Genomic DNA, 21,042 nt, shown 5'->3' with positions numbered 1-21,042 from the left:
GTTTATCTGCACTGGAGGCAAGCAACACAGCATCACCGCCAACACCAAGGTAGAAGATCAGTTAAAACGTCTTTCTTCTTACTTTCCACTGAAAACTTTATTTAGGGCTACTGGGAAAAGCAGCTTGTTTCTTCATTCAGTTACGTGATGTCCGCTAACTGGTGAAATGTAATGGAAGGTATAGCACTGATGTGTTTAGAGTGAATCAGTGCCTTCTTCCTTAAGGGTTTTTGTGTACGTTTCAGTCAAAAACAATGTTCTGTAGTTAGTTCACGACTCTCATGTGATACATTGACCTATACTCACGTATAAAAGCTGATCGTCCGTTTAACTGATTGAAATTAGATCTCTTTTTCGACTTGGCTGCTGATAATTGTAGAGAATTTCTTGTACGCTACGGAGAATAGGCTGATATGTTTACAGTTTTGTTTGTCTTGTCTGTCTCTTTTCTTAAGAAGGAGAATAATAAAAGCCATGTTCCGGTGTTAAGGTCTTCTTCTTCTGAGCAGCAATTCCGTAAAGGAGGAGACGTATTTCACAGAACTGGATGAGAGCGAATCAAGGTGTCTATACAGAAAAGGTTGGAATACAGTTGTCCACAAGACAACATCCTGGAATGACATTATTTCCATCGTTAACGCTCTGTATTTCTAATGGAAATCTCAATTACCATTTATTTAAAGAAATCTTTAAATACTTCTACTTTTTTCTCTCTATTGCTACAGACATTGACACCATAATTGATGGTATATCCACAAGAAAAATTGTTGTATTCGTTTTTTACACATATTTTTCATTCAGTTCGAGAATAAATTCGTATATACTACATATATTTAAGAATCTTTGGGCACAACACGCAAGATTAGAATATTCAGCGGACAGTGGCATTGAACCTAGTAATGCGTTCCTGTGAAATACGTATAACAAAACAGGAAGAAGAAACGAAGCTTGACGTAGCTAACGTGTCTTCACAGAGCAATCGTTAAGTGGATGACATTCAACATGCCGAAGGTGACGAACTAACTACAAGTTTTCACACACAGAACTGAGAATAACAATCTTATAAGTTGGCAGGCAGTCTGCCTCGCCGTCTCGTACCATAGCACTCTGCACTACCTACTGCTTCAGTTTCACTTCAGCCGAGTCTGCAAGCCTTCACCACAAATTAAACCCAAAATTTAAACAAAAATTTGACTTTTGAGAAAAGTAGTACATTCTTGGCAGAACCACGATTTTAAACAATGACTATATGCTGTTAACTATTTGTTACGATATGAATACATGTAAAATAACAGTGACAGACGAACAATGTTTATCGTAGACATTTAAGCATGTAAGACTGCTGCGCTGTCATGAGTGGTTCTAAATTGAATATCGATAGCTCCTTGCTGAAATCCAAACAATAACCTACAAGCTACAAGCACAGGCAGCACAGTTTGAGTGAATAATGCAACTTATTCATATAGCTGCAAACAACGCTCACAAAATAAATGTTATTCATTACAACCGGTTTACCTGCTACCCCTCTCTGACACGAGGCAGGCGTAATTTCCACAGGGAAATTTGCAGATGGAGGGACTATCGTAAACGTCATTCATCAGTGAAGGTCGCAGTTAATATCGTCCTCAGCGAGTGAAGTGGCACAGTGGTATTTGAGGGGCATGAAATCTTTCCGGATCACGTCTTACCTCGTTATCCAGAACTGTCCAAACTGAACGAGTACCTTCTCCAATGACGTCTGTGACGACAGGAGGTTTAATATAGTACTCCTTTCCCATTTTTTGTAAAAAACTACGACTAAATTTAGGAAGACTTTGCTATGGCTCACTGGTTGTTTTCAAAGGAGAAAAAAATCTAGAGTGTGTACTATACATGTTAACATGAAAGAATGAAATTTTCACGCTGCAACGTCGTGTGTGCTGAGATGAACCTTCCTCACAGATTAAAACTATGTGCCCGATCGAGACTCTAGCTCGAGGCCTTTGCCTACGTGGATAAGTGCTCTACAGGTTTTTTTTTTTTTTTGCGACTGAGCTACTCAAACGTAACTCTCGACCTCTCCTCGCAGCTTTACTTCCACCGGTGTCTCATCTCCAAAGGCAAGAATCCCAAATTCGAGTCTCGGTTGGCACTTAGTTTTTATCTAGCACGAAGTTGAACATGAAGACATTCGTACTTAATAAGTTACGGTGTACTGTCATCACAGAAACACTGTGCCCCTCACTATACGATCTGTTCGAGACCCGGTATGTCTTGTTGTGGTCTTGAGTCCGAAAATGCAGCTCTCATGCTGCTCTGTTAATTCTCGGAAGTCGAAGAACTGAACAGAAAAGATAGAAGACTAACACAACTGCTTACGTTAGTTCTGCCCACAGTCTCGTATTCGGGAACAGCTGGAAGTAAGCCGGCCGAAGTGGCCGTGCGGTTAAAGGCGCTGCAGTCCGGAACCGCAAGACCGCTACGGTCGCAGGTTCGAATCCTGCCTCGGGCATGGATGTTTGTGATGTCCTTAGGTTAGTTAGGTTTAACTAGTTCTAAGTTCTAGGGGACTAATAACCTCAGCAGTTGAGTCCCATAGTGCTCAGAGCCATTTGAACCATTTGAACCAGCTGGAAGTAGACTAAACATCTATTATAGCGACGCCTGGTTACCACAGAAGTGTTGTTGCGTTACACTAGAATATATCGTGTATTAGCTCTGAATCAGTATACATGAGACTGTTTGCAGCAAATTTGTGTGCTTACAAAAAATTCGTTTAGTGGAGGTTCCTTACAAATTTGCACTTTTATTCTGCACACGTTTGCATTCGTTACTAACACTAAACAACATTTCTACATAATGCTGTACGAGACGCTGGTCAGGAGCTCCGCAGCTATTTTGGCTTTAGGAGGACAAAGGGAACGTCTGTAGAAAACTGCTCATGTGTGATACTGAACTGATCTACTCTGAAGAAATTTGCTAGCCGTAAGCAGACAGTGCAAACACTACTCCGCCACGAATAACAGTTGCCTAATAATACGAACAGTTCTGTTTCTTTTATGACAAACTCCGCACCAATATTCTTTTTGCTGTACGTGACTTTCATATCTCATAATATATTAAGTTAATGTAATTAAAGCAACATTTCTCACATCGATAACTGATTCTTCCTATAGATAAATGTGTGCTGTATGACAAGGCAGGCCAACCACATATAAAAAATGCATTTGTTCTAATGGCGACCTTAGTTCTTCAGTGACAATAAGATGCCGCACACTATCATCGGCCAACGACATATCTCCAATTTGTGGAAACCACACTATGACAACTTGCTTAATACTCGTTTCATTGGTGTGTGAGACGCACAATTTCGTAACGAATGCCCGCCTCGAGAACCAGAGGGCCCGACCGCTGCTCGGTTGATGACGCAATGTTCCGGGAGGTCTCAGCGCTGGCGGCGTCACACAGAAAGCACCAGAGAGTACGACGTGCCCTCGGAGGGGATGCACCTACGGCCAGGCCACAGCCGTTAAATAGCGGGCCAGCGGCCGTCGTCTGCACTGTACCACAGGCACAGCGCACGCACACACGCACTGTACGAGGTAAGTGCTCGCTCTGCGCAGACAGATCGTTTGTCCGTTTCTGTAGTCATCAGTCTTTTGATCTGATTTGATGCGGCCCGCCACGAATTCCTCTCTTGTGCCAACCTCTTCATCTCAGAGCAGAATTTGTAACCTATGTCCTCAATTATTTGCCCGATGTATTCTAATCTCTGTCTACATCTACAGATCGTACCCTCTACAGCTCTCTCTAGTACCATTAATTTATTCCGTGCTGTCTTAACAGATGTACTACCATCAAGTTATTTCTTCTTGTCAGCGTTTTCCATATATTCTTTTCCTCACCGATTCTGCGTATAACCTCCTCATTGCACACCTTATCAACCCACCTAATGTTCAACATTCGTCTGTATAGCACTACAAATCCCCAAGCAAGCGATTGTCTAGGTCACTACTGCGTAGTAAACCTGAGGCGAAAGCTAGCCAATACATAGGCTCTTGTAACACTCTGCTTGCCCATCGATCCTTCTCGCGCTGCCTCTGCAGTGGAGCGCAGGATTAGACGAATCTTTGCTGTTTCTTTCTTTGTGTAAGCAGACTTTACCGGAAGAGGTAATAGTGTAGTGCCTGGAGAAATTATAAATGTCTTTTTAAAGTTTTTATGCTGTTGAGAATAATGCTATTACGTTACAAAGAACGTTGTTTCATTTTCCGGCGAGTGGGACGAGAAGATGAAAGAAATTGTACTTGGCATAGTAATAAAAATTAGGTACTCCAAAAAAGGTTCGCTTGTATTTAAAAAACACAGTCTAATGGATCATCTTCATAAAACATCGACTGCCATGGACTTCAAACTGCTGAAAGGTGAACTGACTGAGAATAAGTTGTTGCACTTGATATTGCAGAACGTTGATACTTTGGAAACTAGAAGGGAGTTGTTTGAGGAAGAACTGGAATATGCTATAAGGGTGTTGTCTAGAGAATGATTCAGAATAAAGTGAAGAAAAGTAAATGGAAAGATGAAAATACTACTGATACTGAAGAAAGTCTCAATGTAGAAGACAAATGTTGATGCTGTCGAAACTAGAAGGGAGTCGTCTCGGGAAGGATTGGAACATCCTATACGGAAGTTGTCTAGGGTCGAATTGGAATACGATACATCAAAAGTACATTGTTAATTAATTCTACAAATAATGGAAGAGGAAGAAGACTGCAAATGCAAGATGTAAAGTGAAAAACCCTTACCGCGGATTGGTGGGCATGTGCGAAATAGATCAAGACTAGGAGGGTGAAGGATGGAAGCGATGGAAGGAGTTCAGAATTAACAGGTCCAAAGAATGTGTACTACAAACACAAAAAGCGCTTTTAGACCTCAAGGTGATCAGCCAAAGTAATGGCGACAGAAGGATTGCCTGAAAAATGGAGACATTAGTTGAAAGATCTTCTCTGGCTGTTTAGATAGATAATTTCGAATAAGTAGAATGACTTTAAAAAGCAAAATGTATTCAGTCGGATCATCTATAGCTTAGCTCTGACGGCTGATAATAATACGCTTGGAAAGTACTCTTGTTCTGCTGCCCAGAAAAGACTCAGGGAGCCTAATTCCAGCACACATCCATATATCAATTTTGTAACTTCCTTTTATCTCAAAGATGTCAAGAAATGTTTCTGACATCTGAATTGCATAGTAGTTGAAATACATTTATGTTTTATTTTCATAAATAAAAATGGAGTAGATTTATAAAGATTTCCAATGGTATACAAATATACAGTTTTACTGAACTTTTAGGAAGGCCTCGTAGTATTAGTGTATAAAAAGCACTAAACGATTCTGAATATTTACTGCAGTTTTGACTTGGGGGGGAGGGGGGGGGGGTTGATGTACAAAAGGGTCGTTAGTAGGAATTTGATTGCTTCTGTACTATTTAATGTTTAGGTGGGAGTAAACTTCTTTCGTGTAGAACTGTTTTTGTAAAAGTTACATCTGCAAATTATTGCCATCAGACAGGAAGAACTTTATTTAATGGCAAAAGTCGTGAAAGAAATGTAGCTGATTGTGGTGGTATCTCAGTGTAACTTTATTATGACCAGCGTAAGTGATTTCTAAGCAATTGTTTAAAACAGCTTCAAATGTGACGAAAATGTGTCCGAACATACATTAAATATCGATGTCGTCAATAATCATGTATTATGAAACTATGTAGCTTCTAATGCTCTCTGTCTCCTCTGTTCCAGACTGACAGCTGGACCAGTCGCAGCCCCGCTAAACACACCACACAATGAGGACGACTTTGGCTCTTCTCCTCATCAGCGTCTTCGCTGTCATTTGTTCCGCTCAAGTGGAAGAGGTATGTAGACGTCGGAACTTTACCGTTCTCCAGTGTGGCGAGTGCGGACGCATTTATCATTGAATGTTTCGTGAGGGTGCCTGCGTAGGCGAGATTAGTAAAACTCTTTGGTATTGGAAGCAGACGGGTTGAATCTTGAGTAGGAAGAGACAGTTTGCGATGTATAGCCTGATCCTGATTTTTGAACTGACTACCAAAACATATGGATAATGCCAGACGTCTTTGTAAGGATTTTTGGGGTCAGTGTTGAAACATTTTCCGTTGTGATCTGTCCTATCAGAGAGATAGTTTTACCTAGAAGGCGTCTCAGAGTTTTTTAAAAGGAAGCGGCAAAGTGATAGAACCTATTTTCATTTTGCCTGGTCTTTCACCGTTCTGATAAACCTAGTAACCAAGCTGGCACATAGCAGTCCTTCATATGATACTTGATTCTCATACCAGCACCAGTAACTTGACATCATCATCATCATCATCATCATCATTTAAGACTGATTATGCCTTTCAGCGTTCAGTCTGGAGCATAGCCCCCCCTATACAATTCCTCCATGATCCCCTATTCAGTTCTAACATTGGTGCATCTTCTGATGTTAAACCTATTACTTCAAAATCATTCTTAACCGAATCCAGGTACCTTCTCCTCGGTCTGCCCCGACTCCTCTTACCCTCTACTGCTGAATCCATGAGTCTCTTGGGTAACCTTGCTTCTCCCATGCGTGTAACATGACCCCACCATCTAAGCCTGTTCGCCCTGACTGCTAGATCTATAGATTTCATTCCCAGTTTTTCTTTGATTTCCTCATTGTGGACACCCTCCTGCCATTGTTCCCATCTACTAGTACCTGCAATCATCCTAGCTACTTTCATATCCGTAACCTCAACCTTGTTGATAAGGTAACCTGAATCCACCCAGCTTTCGCTCCCATACAAGAAAGTTGGTCGAAAGATTGAACGGTGCACAGATAACTTAGTCTTGGTACTGACTTCCTTCTTGCAGAAGAGAGTAGATCGTAGCTGAGCGCTCACTGCATTAGCTTTGCTACACCTCGCTTCCAGTTCTTTCACTATGTTGCCATCCAGTGAGAATATGCATCCTAAGTACTTGAAACCGTCCACCTGTTCTAACTTTGTTCCTCCTATTTGGCACTCAATCCGTTTATATTTCTTTCCCACTGACATTACTTTCGTTTTGGAGATGCTAATCTTCATACCATAGTCCTTACATTTCTGATCTAGCTCTGAAATATTACTTTGCAAACTTTCAATCGAATCTGCCATCACAACTAAGTCATCCGCATATGCAAGACTGCTTATTTTGTGTTCACATATCTTAATCTCACACAGCCAGTCTATTGTTTTCAACATATGATCCATAAATAAAATGAACAAGAGTGGAGACAGGTTGCAGCCTTGTCTTACCCCTGAAACCACTCTGAACCATGAACTCAATTTACCGTCAACTCTAACTGCTGCCTGACTATCCATGTAAAGACTTTTAATTGCTTGCAAAAGTTTGCCTCCTATTCCATAATCTCGTAGAACAGACAATAACTTCCTCCTAGGAACCCGGTCATATGCCTTTTCTAGATCTATAAAGCATAGATACAATTCCCTGTTCCACTCATAACACTTCTCCATTATTTGCCGTAAGCTAAAGATCTGGTCCTGACAACCTCTAAGAGGCCTAAACCCACACTGATTTTCATCCAATTGGTCTTCAACTAATACTCGCACTTTCCTTTCAACAATACCTGAAAAGATTTTACCCACAACACTGATTAAAGAGATACCTCTGTAGTTGTTACAATCTTTTCTGTTTCCATGTTTAAAGATTGGTGTGATTACTGCTTTTGTCCAGTCTGATGGAACCTGTCCCGACTCCCAGGCCATTTCAATTATCCTGTGTAGCCATTTAAGACCTGACATTCCACTGTATTTGATGAGTTCCGACTTAATTTCATCCACCCCAGTCGCTTTATTGCACTGCAATCTATTGACCATTTTTTCCACTTCCTCAAATGTGATCCTATTTCCATCATCATTCCTATCCCATTCTACCTCGAATTCTGAAACATTACTGATCGCATTTTCACCTACATTGAGCAACTCTTCAAAATATTCCCTCCATCTGCCCAAGGCATCCACCGGATTCACCAGCAGTTTTCCTGACCTGTCCAAAATGCTTGTCATTTCCTTCTTACCTCCCTTTCGAAGACTGCTAATTACACTCCAGAATGGTTTTCCAGCAGCTTGACCCATAGTCTCCAACCTTTTTCCAAAGTCTTCCCACGAGTTCTTCTCGGATGCTGCAATTATCTGTTTGGCTTTGTTTTTTTCTTCAACATAACTTTCTCTGTCTACCTGGGTTCTGGTATGTAGCAATTTTTGATACGCCTTCTTTTTCCTTTTACAGGCTGCCTTGACTGTATCATTCCACCAAGCTGTTTGCTTCATCCTACTTTTACAAACTACTGTTCCAAGACATTCTTTAGCCACTTCTAGTACTGTGTCCCTGTACCTTGTCCGTTCCTTTTCCAATGACTGTAATTGACTACATTAAACTAACTGGTACCTTTCTGAGATCGCTGTTATGTACTTGTGCCTGATTTCCTTATCCTGGAGTTTCTCCACTCTTATCCTCCTACATATGGACCTGACTTCCTGCACTTTCGGCCTCACAATCCCAATTTCACTGCAGATTAAATAATGATCAGTGTCATCAAAGAATCCCCTGAATACACGTGTGTCCCTCACAGCCTTCCTGAATTCCTGATCTGTTATTATATAGTCAATGACAGATCTGGTTCCCCTGCCTTCCAAAGTATACCGGTGAACGTTCTTATGTTTAAAAAAGGAGTTTGTGATTACTAAGCCCATACTGGCACAGAAATCCAACAGTTGTTTCCCGTTCCTGTTGGCCTCCATATCCTCTCCAAATTTACCCATAACCTTTTCATACCCTTCTGTTTGATTTCCAATCCTGGCGTCAAAATCACCCATGAGCCGAACACTGTCCTTGTCCTTTACTCCAACAACTACATCATTGAGTGCCTCATAAAAACTATCCATCTTATCTTGATCTGTCCCTTCACAATGCGAATATACTGACACAATCCTAATTTTCTTGCTAGACACTGTCAAATCTATCCATATCAGTCGTTCGTTTACATACCTTATTGCAACTACGCTGGGTTCCATTTCTTTCCTGATGTAAAGCCCTACACCCCATTGTGCTATTCCTGCTTTGACTCCTGACAGGTAGACCTTGTATTCTCCCACTACCTCTTCTTTCTCACCCCTTACCCGAATGTCACTAACAGCTAAAACGTCCAGCCCCATCTTACTTGCAGCCTCTGCCAGCTCTACCTTCTTCCCAGAGTAGCCCCCATTGATATTAATAGCTCCCCATTTCATTGTGACCACGACTCAGAATATGTCCGAGATGCCCAGCCTTATTCCAAAGTAACTGGTATCCCGACTGTCGGGACCACTTACTTGGCCACTCATACGTTGCCCGTGGTTCATGAACTAGGACATGACTACAGGAACCCACACCATGAACCACAGTAACTTGACATAGCTATTTAATTATCAGCTATCTGTTACTCAAATGATAGTAGCTAATGATTGTTCCTAGGCCTCTCCTACGTGTGTTTTGGTATTCGGCTTTCGGCCAAGAGGGCTACGTCGTCTATGAATTTTGAAACTGTTGTTCTTTAGCTACTTCGACCGTTCTTGATAACGTTCTTGACTCTAAATTGAGTCGCATTGTACACTTAATTATACTGCTCTAATGGTAAAAGGAACGAAGGTATTTTTATTACTTTATCTTCTAGTCGGACGTATTACTGAAAATGTACATGTAATTTCAAATGTTTCATGACAGCAACTCGTCTAAGTTCAGCCAGAAAAGTACGAATTCAAGCCGAGTGCTTCATTGGCCTGAAGAAGTGGGTAGTCACACTCAGTAAAAACACTATCGGAAAGATATCATACCTCGTATTGAACAATCGCGTGGCGCCACATTCACTGAGACACAATCACCAGAGTACGAAAGGCCTTAAGCGCAGCACTGAAAGAATCTTATGGGTTTCTCCTCACACTCAGTGGCCCGGGCCATACCCCCGTTTGATATTCTGGTTATGCTTCATTTCCAATGAAACAAATTTTCACTGCTGACGAAGACTAAATTGCAAAATAATTGGGAGGAAACAGCAAAATAAGCAAATGAACGCTGTTTGGCGATACCTGCAACTCGTCTGTGCTTTTTGAATCCTGTTCGATGCTTCAGCAGCCAGCTGCAAGCGATCCTCATGCGATCCAGGATGAGGAGCGTTCCAGCTTTCACATGCAGGCGCGACCAAAAATACGCCACAAAATCCTACTGAACATTGGGGTGACTATCACTTCAAAGAAATTAGTGAAGCTAAACAACCATCGACACATTTGGCACATAGATTCGAGAAGAAAACCCATGTAGCAGTGGTACATTCTTGTGTGAGAAGATAAATGGACTGAAAAACGGACTAGACTCCTTTCTACTAAAGCAACGGTATGCGTTATCCTTACATTTGTATTCCTAGTCATATATCTTTTCTTCACTTGCTTCATTACTCCTGCGACCGAGCGAGGTGGTGCAGTGGTTAGCACACTGGACTTGCATTCGGGAGGACGTTGGTTCAATCCCGTCTCCGGCCATCCTGATTTAGGTTTTCCGTGATTTCCCTAAATCGCTTCAGGCAAATGCCGGGATGGTTCCTTTGAAAGGGCACGGCCGATTTCCTTCCCCATCCTTCCCTCACCCGAGCTTGCGCTCCGTCTCTAATGACCTCGTTGTCGACGGGACGTTAAACACTAATCTCCTCCTCCTCCTCCTCATTACTCCTGCGACTTATGAGTTGAATATCTGTTTCTATTAGCTCCTCACCGACCTTGCATGCTTCGTTATCTACATACTAGCTGCTGCTCCATAGCTTCTCGAGTGTACATTTACGGCACCTGTACCTTCGGCACGTATGTTGCACACACATCCTCGTGCCCCCTCTCTCTTTCCATCTCACTCTCTTCCCCCTCTCTTCCTTTCTGCCTCATCTCTGTTCATTTCCTCCTCCTCTATTTCTCTGTCCACCCCCACCTCCTCTCTCCACCTGTCCAACTCCTCCTCCCACCCACTATGTCCTCCTTCCTCCACTCTCCTTGTCTGTGCATCTCCTCCTGTCCTCACTCCATCTGCCCATCACCTCCTGCTGCACCCCCTCTCCATATCCTCACCACGTGTGCCCGTTTCTTCCACCCCAGTCTCGTTGTCCATCAGTTTCCCCATTATCTATGCTCTGCTCTCCACTTTCCTACGTACATTACCCTTGTCTATGACAATTCCCTCTTCTCCTCCCTCTGCTCATCTCATTCCCTCTCCCCTGTCTCTGCCCTTAACCTCCTCCACTCTCTCTTTGTCCCTCTCATCTTCCCCCTCTCTGTCTACCTCATCCTCCTTCCAATTCCCTGTCCATCACCTCCTTCCTCCTTCTCTCCTGGTCCTCCTCTGTCCATGTCATCCTGCTTCCCTCTCCCTATATCCGTATCTCCTGCACCACCTTCACGTCGTCTTCGTGTCCTATCTCCCTATTTCCATGTGCCCCATCTCTTTGTCCATCTTCTCCTGTTTCCTCTCCGTATCCATCACCCCCTGTCCCCCCACCCTCCCCTACTGCCCCGTCTCGATATACATCTCCTCCTCCCCCTCTTTCTTTCTATCTCTCCTCCCCACCCTCCTCTAGCTAGACGTCGGAATATTCAAAAAAACAAGTAGATAGCTTCTTGGTCTCGTTCATTGCTGTAGGAGTCAGAGGAGACAATTGGGTGGCTTCTTAATTGTCTTCATTATTCTAGGACTCCGTGGTGCGGGAGCGGCGCTTCGTGTCGAGGGTGGAGAACCCGCCGAAGCGGCAGGAGAGCCACTTGTCGGGCAGCGTGGACGGCGGCATCAGCCGCGACCGGCGCATCGGCACCATGGTGCACGGCCGGGCGGACGGCGTGTGGACCAGCAAGGACGGCAACACCAGGGTGGGCGCCGGCGTCAGCTACGGCCGCGTGCACAACGGGCCGGCCGCCGGGCCCGCCTCCAAGGGCGGCTACATCAACGTCCAGCACAGCTTCCCGGGCAAGTGAGCGGATGAGAAAGCAGCTGCACAGCGTGCCACACACACACAGCCGGACTCTTGCTCTTTTAAAGCTCTATTTCATTTCTCTTACACCGATGTTGAGCATTTAACTGTTATTTTGTTATTTATGTAAATAAGGATGTAAATAAATATGTATTTTTGATAAATAAATTAGTAAGACCAAGACTGTGTCAGCCTTAGCTTTCCATTTACAGCATGGTGTATGGCGGAGCGTATCTTGTACCATTACAAATCTTTTCTTTCATGTTCCGTTAGCAAAGCTAAAAACTCCTCCCGAACAGGCCCTGAAGACCCAACGGTACTGACCGCCTGTCAATCTCATCCTCAGCTCATAGGCGTCACTGGATGCGGACACGGATGGGCATGTGGTCAGCATACCGCTCTCCCGGCCGTACGTCAGTTTCCGAGACCGGAGCCGCTACTTTTCAATCAAGTAGCTCCTCAGTTTGCCTGACAAGGGCTGAGTACACCCCGCTTGCCAACAGCGCTCGGCAGACTGGATGGTCACCCATCCAAGTGCTAGCCCAGCCCTACAGCGCTTAATTTCGGTGATCTGACGGGAACCGGTGTTACCACTGCGGCAAAGCCGTTGGCTCCGTTAGGAAATGGGCGAGGGTAAAAACAACCATCTATATGCCTCTGACGAGCCCTAATTTTTCTTGTCTTGTCTTCAGGGTCCTTATGCGAAACGTACGCTGGCGGCGTTCGAATCGTTCTGCAGTCAGTTGCAAACGCCTATTTTCTAAATTTTTTCAGTAATGTTTCCAAATAGAACTTCGTCTCCCATCCAGGAATTCCGAATCAAGTTGACGATGGACCTCTTTAAGACTCGTGTGTTGATTGAACCGTCATGCCGGTAATGTATCTAGCAGCACACCTCTGAACTGCTTCAATGTCCTCCTTTAATCCGGCCCGGTGGCAATTCCCAACAGACGAGAATTTCTTAAAAATATGTCACCTTCACCAGCTACACTTATCTAAAATTCTATATATAAACCGTAGTCGACCATTCACCTTCTGTATTATCGCCCTTCCATGCTCGTTTCATTTAGTGTCGCTTTACATCGTTCGGCCTTCATGTCTATTCGACGTGTCTGTCTCAAGCAACAAGTGATACCTGTTTACAAATTATCATACTACTTCAGTCTCTTTTTCTTAGCACGCAGACTATACGTCAAAGCAAAAACCGTAAAGTAAACTCCAGAGAGCGAAGATTAATTCCACGGAATGAATTTCCCTCTCTGCAGTGTGTGCAGATATGAGACTTCCCGGCAGATTAAAACAGGGCTCCAAACACAGATTCGCAGAAATACCTTCCTCAAATTAATGCATTTGTTTGAAAATAGCAGATTTCTTTTACCGAGGAATACCTTCTTTCGTTGCTTTACCCGTAATGCGTTTGTTACACTTCCTTCTCATCATATACCATGTGATAACTAATGTTGTCATTAAATTTGTTGCTTATTCACTTCTAATACTTCCCATTGCGTTATTTTTTTGGTGCCTTGCGCTCATTAAACTGCTCTTTTCAATCAGTAAGTTCTATAATTTTTGCTCATCTTCACTGAGGAATGTATTATCATCAAATCTTATAGCTGAATTACTTCCGCCGGAACCTCGTCTCCTAGCTTCCAAACTTCACAGAAAATCTTCTGCGAAACTTGCAGGACTAGCATCCCTGGAAAAAGGATACCGTGGAGGCATGGCTTACCCGCAACCTGGGACTGTGGGCAGACACGAAACTTACTGGCAAATTAAAACTGTCTGCCGGATCGAAATTCTAACTCGGAAAATTCTGTAAACATGTTAAGTCGTGTGTGGGTGGCTCAGTCGACAGAGCACTTGCCTACGAAAGGCAAAAGTTCTGATTTCTCGTCTCGATCTTGCGTTGCCCCCACATAACGGGGTGACACCCTTTCCGATGTCTTTCCCGCCTCGGCCCTACCAGCAAAGTCCCTTACAAGAAGCATGTCTCGATACCAATATTCCCCAGACAACAACTGTTGTTTTACTGCACTGCTTCCCTTTTGTGTGCCCTAGATAGCGACCTTAACCCTGCGCCTGTTGTTCTTGATGATTTCCGGGCTAATCTCGTTGGGCAGGAGGTCCTGGATCGATCAGATGTTGGACAAGGGCGAATTGAGGGAATATCCGAACATGAGGGTTGCCGGTTGTAACAACAACGACGCTGTACTGTTGTACATATAAATAATATTTTTTCTTCTGATTTTTCGATAAACTTGTGTAATTCATGTTCTGATTTCATTTCTTTTTTGTTTCATGCCATTGTGTTAAGAAAACTGTAAACAAGTTTTAATGTGAATATTAATGTTTATGTCAAATGTCAAGTAATATTGTGATAGAATTGAAATGTAACAAATTTTGGAACTGTTGTAAGATGTTTAAAATTGTAACTGTGCGTCTGGCCCATACGTAGGCAATGTGTTAGGATATTTAGAATGCAATACCTCGGGTGAATACCCGGTCTGTCAGGGAGCGGTAAAAGGTGGATGGCAGGCGAGCGCGGGAAAATGCACGCGGGCACTGCACGGCACTACGGGCTCAGTAGTAGTTGGAGTTTGGCACTGGTTTGAGCAACACCTTCTGCAGCGAGGAGGCTCTCCTGGAAGACGTAGCTTCACTGAGCCTCGGGTATGCAGTTCCAACGCCACACAGCATGGCAAAATTACATAGGCACTAAAGGGAAAAGTATTGCGGCGCTAAGAAGAATTAAAGTGCCGATACGTCAAGAGCCATAGCTGTGGTTGTATGTGTGCTCTGTGCCTCGCCGTCTTGCCGCTCGCCAACCGCCGCATCGATACTAGCAGGTTGAAACTTTTAGTACTGTTCGTATGGATCAGAGAGTGAACTGTGCAATAATAACCTAAATTTTACGAGAACTTTCCCATCATTTAATTATCCTCACAACTAACCTAGATAGGGTGCTTTCCAAATGTTGTGCATTCCGAGTGTTCCGAAATGAAAATTTAAAATTTGTGTTAATAATGATTATTTGCAGACCTAACTATGTTAGAATGGTGTTTAAAGAAATGTTTTGTTAATGAACCAGTAAATGAATAACGAAGGTCTAACGAAGTCGAAAGATAACTTTAGTATTGATATAGTAATGAAGTTTATTATTTCGAGACAGATATAAAGGTATTTAAATGAGCAGTAAATAAGATGAAAAGAGTAGTAACTTATATACTGGAAATCTTGAACGCATAATAAATTCATTAATAATTTTTTTTAATACAGTGATCATAACAGTTTAAGGGTCCCCCTCCCCCTCCCTTTTTATTCATTTGAATTCTGAAGTGTTCTAAATTGGTTTGACCAGCAAAAGTTAAAGCCTATATAAAAGTCAAAATTTATCAGTGTTTTATCTTAATCAAGATTGACATTTTGTGTGTGGCACGAAAGTGATATTTCTAGGGTAACCTATGCCCGATTTTAATCAAATTGATAGACAGTATAAAGTTTTGTAGTGTACATTGTAGTGTAGTGGTATGCACTCATGGTATTTCCATATCAGTACAGAACGTGAAACTATCAGTTCAATAGATTTTCTGATTCTAAAATTTTACTATATTATGCAATGTTACTACTTGTTGTTTTGCATGAATATCTACCAACTTGTACAGGGAAGAAACTAATTAGGCTGGCGACCGTATTATTATCAAATTGGTAGCATCTTCAGTGTTGCTTTTGGTCCATCCTGACGTGTAATTGCATTTCGAAATTGCTTGACGGATCATTGTCATTACAGAGTGGGTGTAAGTCTGATTTGCCGCCATTCAGGTACACGCGGTCGATATCTATACAAAAATCCTTTCTCATAAGGTGAACCCCGCTCACTTCCCATAGTACAGGCTTTAACGAGTACTGTGGCATGCGGAGGTTACACGGTGACGCCTTATTGGCCTCGTGTTTCGCGTTATTAAAGGCTAAGTGTTGCCAGGGCGACGAATGGTGCCATTAAATTTCAGCCTCGACGTGAAATATACCCAAATAACCAGTTTGGCAAAGGACTGTTGGGGGTAGCAACGTGTCGTGGTGATGCATTTCACTCCTAACAGGACTTTCAGAACAATACAAACGCTGAGGCATTACCACAAACGATAACTCTCGGGGGCAAGAACAAGGTAAAAAGATTCTGGTCAGATATCTGAAGCCTTGCCATAACCCCCCCAATGGGTACCAACCAGCTAAACATAGAAAACCTGTTCACTACCACAAAATAACGGCTGCCCACCTTGGGTACAAGGCAGAGGACCTGTGTACAGGAAGAGATTATCTATTAGCCTCTTCACCAAGGTTGCTTGAAGCAATCCCCTGCAGACATCAGATGTCAATTTGGCCACCTTACACTCGTAACACTGATTTACCATTTTCCGTACACCAAGATGCAGCGTTGGCCAGGTCAGGGATTCCCAGCTGGACAGTCTTATATATACCTAGGAGCCCACCCATATGCGAGCTGTGGTAGTATTTAAAGACTGCTGGTGCCAGCATCACAGGCAGAGGTTTTCCAACACTGCTGGTGCCAGCATCACAGGCAGAGGTTTTCCAACAGATTTCCAGTGAGCATGACATTCACCATCTCTCCCGCCTCCCTGAGGCCACCCGTAAGACGGCACTCTTCCTCTTCCTTGAACATCCTGCTCAGGTTGTATATATATCCACGGCGTTATATTGCCCCATTACGTGTATCTCGGAGAACTGGGAGACGGTTGTGTCCACGGCCCAAAGCATAATGCACCTAGTGTAGCTGAGAGTCTGATTATCCATCTCTAGCGTAAATTCACGAGGTTTGAGATAGTATAGAATACTAGAGCAGAGCTTCAAACTCGTAGGTCGCATGTAGGATAACGTTCTACGAGTCCGGGCGTGGAATTTCAGAAACTTGAATGTGGTATGTAAGCTAAAAATTCTGAAAATGAAAATGCAAAGGCTCAATCTAGATATAGTAGGGGTCAGTGAAGTTAAATGGAGAGAAGACAAGGATTTATGGTCAGACGAGTATAGGATAATACCAACAGCAGCAGAATATGGTATAACGTGTGTAGGATTCGTTATGCACAGGAAAGTTGGGCAAAGAGTTGTTACAGTGAACAGTTCAGTGATGGGGTTGTTCTTGTTAGAATCGACAGCAAACCAACTCCGACGACGATAGCTGAGACATACACGATCACGTTACTAGCTGAAGATGAAGAGTTAGGAAAAGATTATGAAGATATTGGAAGGGTAATACAGTACATAAAGGGAGATGAAAAATCTAATAGTCATGGGGGACTGGAATGAAGTTGTACGGCAAGAAGTCGAAGAGAAGGTTACAGGAGAACGTGGGCTTGGAGAGGAGAAAGACAAATTGTGATGTGTAAAAACTTCGGCAAGTAATAGCGAGACCCTGTTCAGGAATCACAAGAGGTGGAGGTATACTTGGAAAAGGCGTGGTGATACGGGAAGATTACATCATAGTCAGAGAGAGATTCCGAAATCCGATATTGGATTGTAAGGCGTACCCAGGAGCAGATATAGACTCAGATCACAATGTAGTAGTGATAAAAAGTAGGCCGAATTTTAAGAGATCAGTCAGGAAGAATCAATACGCAAAGAAGTTGGAAACGGAAGCACTAAGGAATGACGAGATAGGCTTGAAGTTCTCTAAGGCTGTAGATACTGCAGTAAGGAATAGCTCAGTAGGCAGTACAGTTGAAGAGGTTGGTTCAAATGGCTCTAAGCACAATGGGACTTAACATCTGAGGTCATCAGTCCCCTAGACTTAGAACTACGTAAACCTAACTAATCTAAGGACATCACACACATTCATGTCCGACGCAGGATTCGAACCTGCGACAGTAGTAGCAGCGCGATTCCGGACTGAAGCGCCTAGAACCGGTCGGCCACAACGGCAGGCAGTTGAAGAGGAATGGACATCTTTTAAAAGGGAAATCACAGAAGTTGGAAAGAAAAACATAGGTACAAAGAAGTTAACTGCGAAGAAATAATGGGTAACAGAAGAAATACTTCAGTTGCTCGATGAAAGAAGGAAGTAAAAAATGTTTAGGGAAATTCAGGAATACAGAAATACAAGTCTCTGAGGAAGTAAATAAATAGGAACTGCAGGGAAGCTAAGACGAAATGTTTGTGTGAAAAATATGAAGAAATCGAAAAAGAAATGATTTTCGGAAGGACTGACTCAGCATACAGACAAGTCAAAACAACCTTGGGTGACACAAATAGCAAGGCTTGTAACATTAAGAGTGGAACTTGAATTCCACTATTAAATGCAGAGGAGACAGGGGATAGGTGGAAACAGTGCACTGAAGGCCTTTATGAGCGGGAAGATTTGTCAGATGTGATAGAAGAAGAAAGAGGATTCGTTTTAGAAGAGATAGGGGAGCCAGTATGAGAATCAGAATTTAAGAGGGTTTTGGAAGACTTAAAAATCAAATAAGGTCGTAGGGATGGACAACATTCCATCAGAATTTCTAAAACCATTGGAAGAAGTGGGCCCAAAACGACTATTCGACTATTCACGTTGTGTGTAGAATGTACGAGTCTAGCGACGTACCATCTTACTTTTGGAAAAATATCACCCACACAATTCCGAAGACAGCAAAAGCTGACAAATGCGAGAATTATCGTAGTCGAGGATGTCGGCTGTCGCAAAGACTGGGGCTTGGTTAACCACCATGGATCGACCGAGACTGCAACAGATGATAACGAGACAGCGAGGGGGCTGCGAGAACTCGTCACACCTGGTAGGTGTGGAGGCAACACCTTCCAGATCATCCGCGTAACGGAGGAGGGCTGGCGGCACACCACTCTTCTCCTCATGCGTCATGCCCAACTACACAAAAATGGTAGACCATGGCTGCGATATGCATCAGGCTGTTGCTTCTTGGTGTTGAAGTCAGCGAGCAGGTAGCAGGGCAGACAATCATCGACCAGCTTGTCGCAGTTTGACTGAATCTCTACAGATCGCATTCTCTCTGGTCCCAGCGACACAGACACAATGGCATCATGAGTGAATATGTCTTTGTTCTCCGAAAGAATCGTTAGTTAAATGACCGACCATGTGCTTATGACTCTTTGGCTCTGGATGTATGAAAACATTTGCCCTCGTTTATCGGTCCCGTTAGCGCTCTTTGCCTCCCTCTGGTATTTCGGTAATTATTCTGGGTCGCCGAGTTCGTGTCTTTCTGCCTACGTCTGACTTTGCAGCGGCGCTCAGGAGCTGAAGTTGCGAAGTCTTATATGAGTTGATTCTTACATAGAAAATAACAGCGGCCAGGCAATTTTTACAATGCTATTTAGTTATTTAAATAGCGCCGTTACCGGTTTCGAACCGACAGGTTCATCTTCAGACGGATAGTTCACGTTTTACCTTAGCTTTCGCATTTTGTTTCCGCAACTGACGAAAATTCCTTGGGGTGTTGGTGCTCTACAGCCAAAACATGATGTCTTTTATAACTCACAACGATTTTAAGTGATGTAAACAAATTATTAAAGAGAATATGTTTCGGTTACTGGTTGTGGGGCACCACTAGCACAAGAAAATTTCATCAGCTGGGAAAACGAAAGGCGAAAGCCAATGTAAAACGTGAACTAGCCGTCTGAATGTGAACCTGTTGGTTCGAAACCGGTAACGGCGCTACTTAAATAAATAAATACCACTGTAAAAAGTGGCTGGTTGGTGTTCTATGTAAGAATAAACCTCTATTTTGTACACAGCCAAGGACTCAAAATGTCAGTTTTTGACGAAACAGCATTACGAAGTGTTACATTACACTGCCTTCTTGTGTAGCACGGCGACGTTTGCGTTTCTGCTCTCTTAATTCGGACGGTATGTGGCAATGCTCGCCTGGTGTCCTGACGTCGTTTTCATCGTCGATACGTCTTGCTGACATTCCGATTGGCACAACCGACTTCTCGGTAGTGAGTTCGCCTTCTGAAACTTCTTTTTCTTTTTTTGGTCATCAGTCTACTGACTGGTTTGATGCGGCCCGCCACGAATTCCTTTCCTGTGCTAACCTACGTCCTCAATTATTTGCTTGACGTTTTCCAATCTCTGTCTTCCTCTACAGTTTTTGCCCTCTACAGCTCCCTCTAGTACCATGGAAGTCATTCCCTCATGTCTTAGCAGATGTCCTATCATCCTGTCCCTTCCCTTTATCAGTGTATACCACATATTCCTTTCCTCTCCGATTCTGCGTAGATCCTCCTCATTCCTTACCTTATCAGTCCACCTAATTTTCAACATTCGTCTATAGCACCACATCTCAAATGCTTCGATTCTCTTCTGTTTCGGTTTTCCCACAGTCCATGTTTCACTACCATACAATGCTGTACTCCAGACGTACATCCTCAGAAATTTCTTCCTCAAATTAAGGCCGGTGTTTGATATTAGTAGACTTCTCTTGTCCAGAAATGCCTTTTTTGCCATAGCGAGTCTGCTTTTGATGTCCTCCTTGCTCCGTCCGTCATTGGTTATTTTACTGCCTACGTAGCAGAATTCCTTAACTTCATTGACTTCGTGACCATCAATCCTGATGTTAAGTTTCTCGCTGTTCTCATTTCTACTACTTCTCATTGCCTTCGTCTTTCTCCGATTTACTTTCAAACCATACTGTGTACTCATTAGACTGTTCATTCCGTTCAGCAGATCACTTAATTCTTCTTCACTTTCACTCAGGATAGCAATGTCATCAGCGAATCGTATCACTGATATCATTTCACTTTGTATTTTAATTCCACTCCTGAACCTTTCTATTATTTCCATCATTGCTTCCTCGATGTACAGATTGAAGAGTAGGGGCGAAAGGCTACAGCCTTGTCTTACACCCTTTTTAATACGAGCACTTCGTTCTTGATCGTCCATTCTTGTTATTCCCTCTTATTATTGGTTGTTGTACATATTGCATATGACCCATCTCTCCCTATAGCTTACCCCCACTTTTTTCAGAATCT

General features: G+C 43.1%; 1 protein-coding gene and 1 pseudogene across 1 annotated transcript; one reads left to right on the top strand and one right to left on the bottom strand.

The window, feature by feature from the left end:
• Window positions 1-3,477: 3,477 nt before the first annotated feature.
• LOC124596527 lies at window positions 3,478-12,212 on the top strand. Its single transcript, XM_047135697.1, has 3 exons — window positions 3,478-3,581; window positions 5,775-5,887; window positions 11,774-12,212. The coding sequence occupies exons 2-3, from the start codon at window positions 5,819-5,821 to the stop codon at window positions 12,050-12,052; spliced, it is 348 nt and encodes a 115-aa protein (XP_046991653.1). The 5' UTR covers window positions 3,478-3,581; window positions 5,775-5,818; the 3' UTR covers window positions 12,053-12,212.
• Window positions 12,213-12,542: 330 nt separating this feature from the next.
• LOC124597650 lies at window positions 12,543-12,660 on the bottom strand (annotated as a pseudogene).
• Window positions 12,661-21,042: the final 8,382 nt, after the last annotated feature.

The sequence above is a fragment of the Schistocerca americana genome, chromosome 2 (assembly GCF_021461395.2).
Source record: "Schistocerca americana isolate TAMUIC-IGC-003095 chromosome 2, iqSchAmer2.1, whole genome shotgun sequence".
In the NCBI taxonomy this organism is placed as follows: domain Eukaryota; kingdom Metazoa; phylum Arthropoda; class Insecta; order Orthoptera; family Acrididae; genus Schistocerca; species Schistocerca americana.
This window is presented reverse-complemented; position numbering and strand designations above follow the sequence as displayed.

Excerpts from the sequence above, each read along its gene's own strand:
- LOC124596527 (XM_047135697.1), top strand. The coding sequence starts at position 5,819 with ATGAGGACGACTTTGGCTCTTCTCCTCATCAGCGTCTTCGCTGTCATT. Across the intron at positions 5,888-11,773 it reads GTTCCGCTCAAGTGGAAGAG|GACTCCGTGGTGCGGGAGCG; the intron begins GTATGTAGACGT and ends TCATTATTCTAG.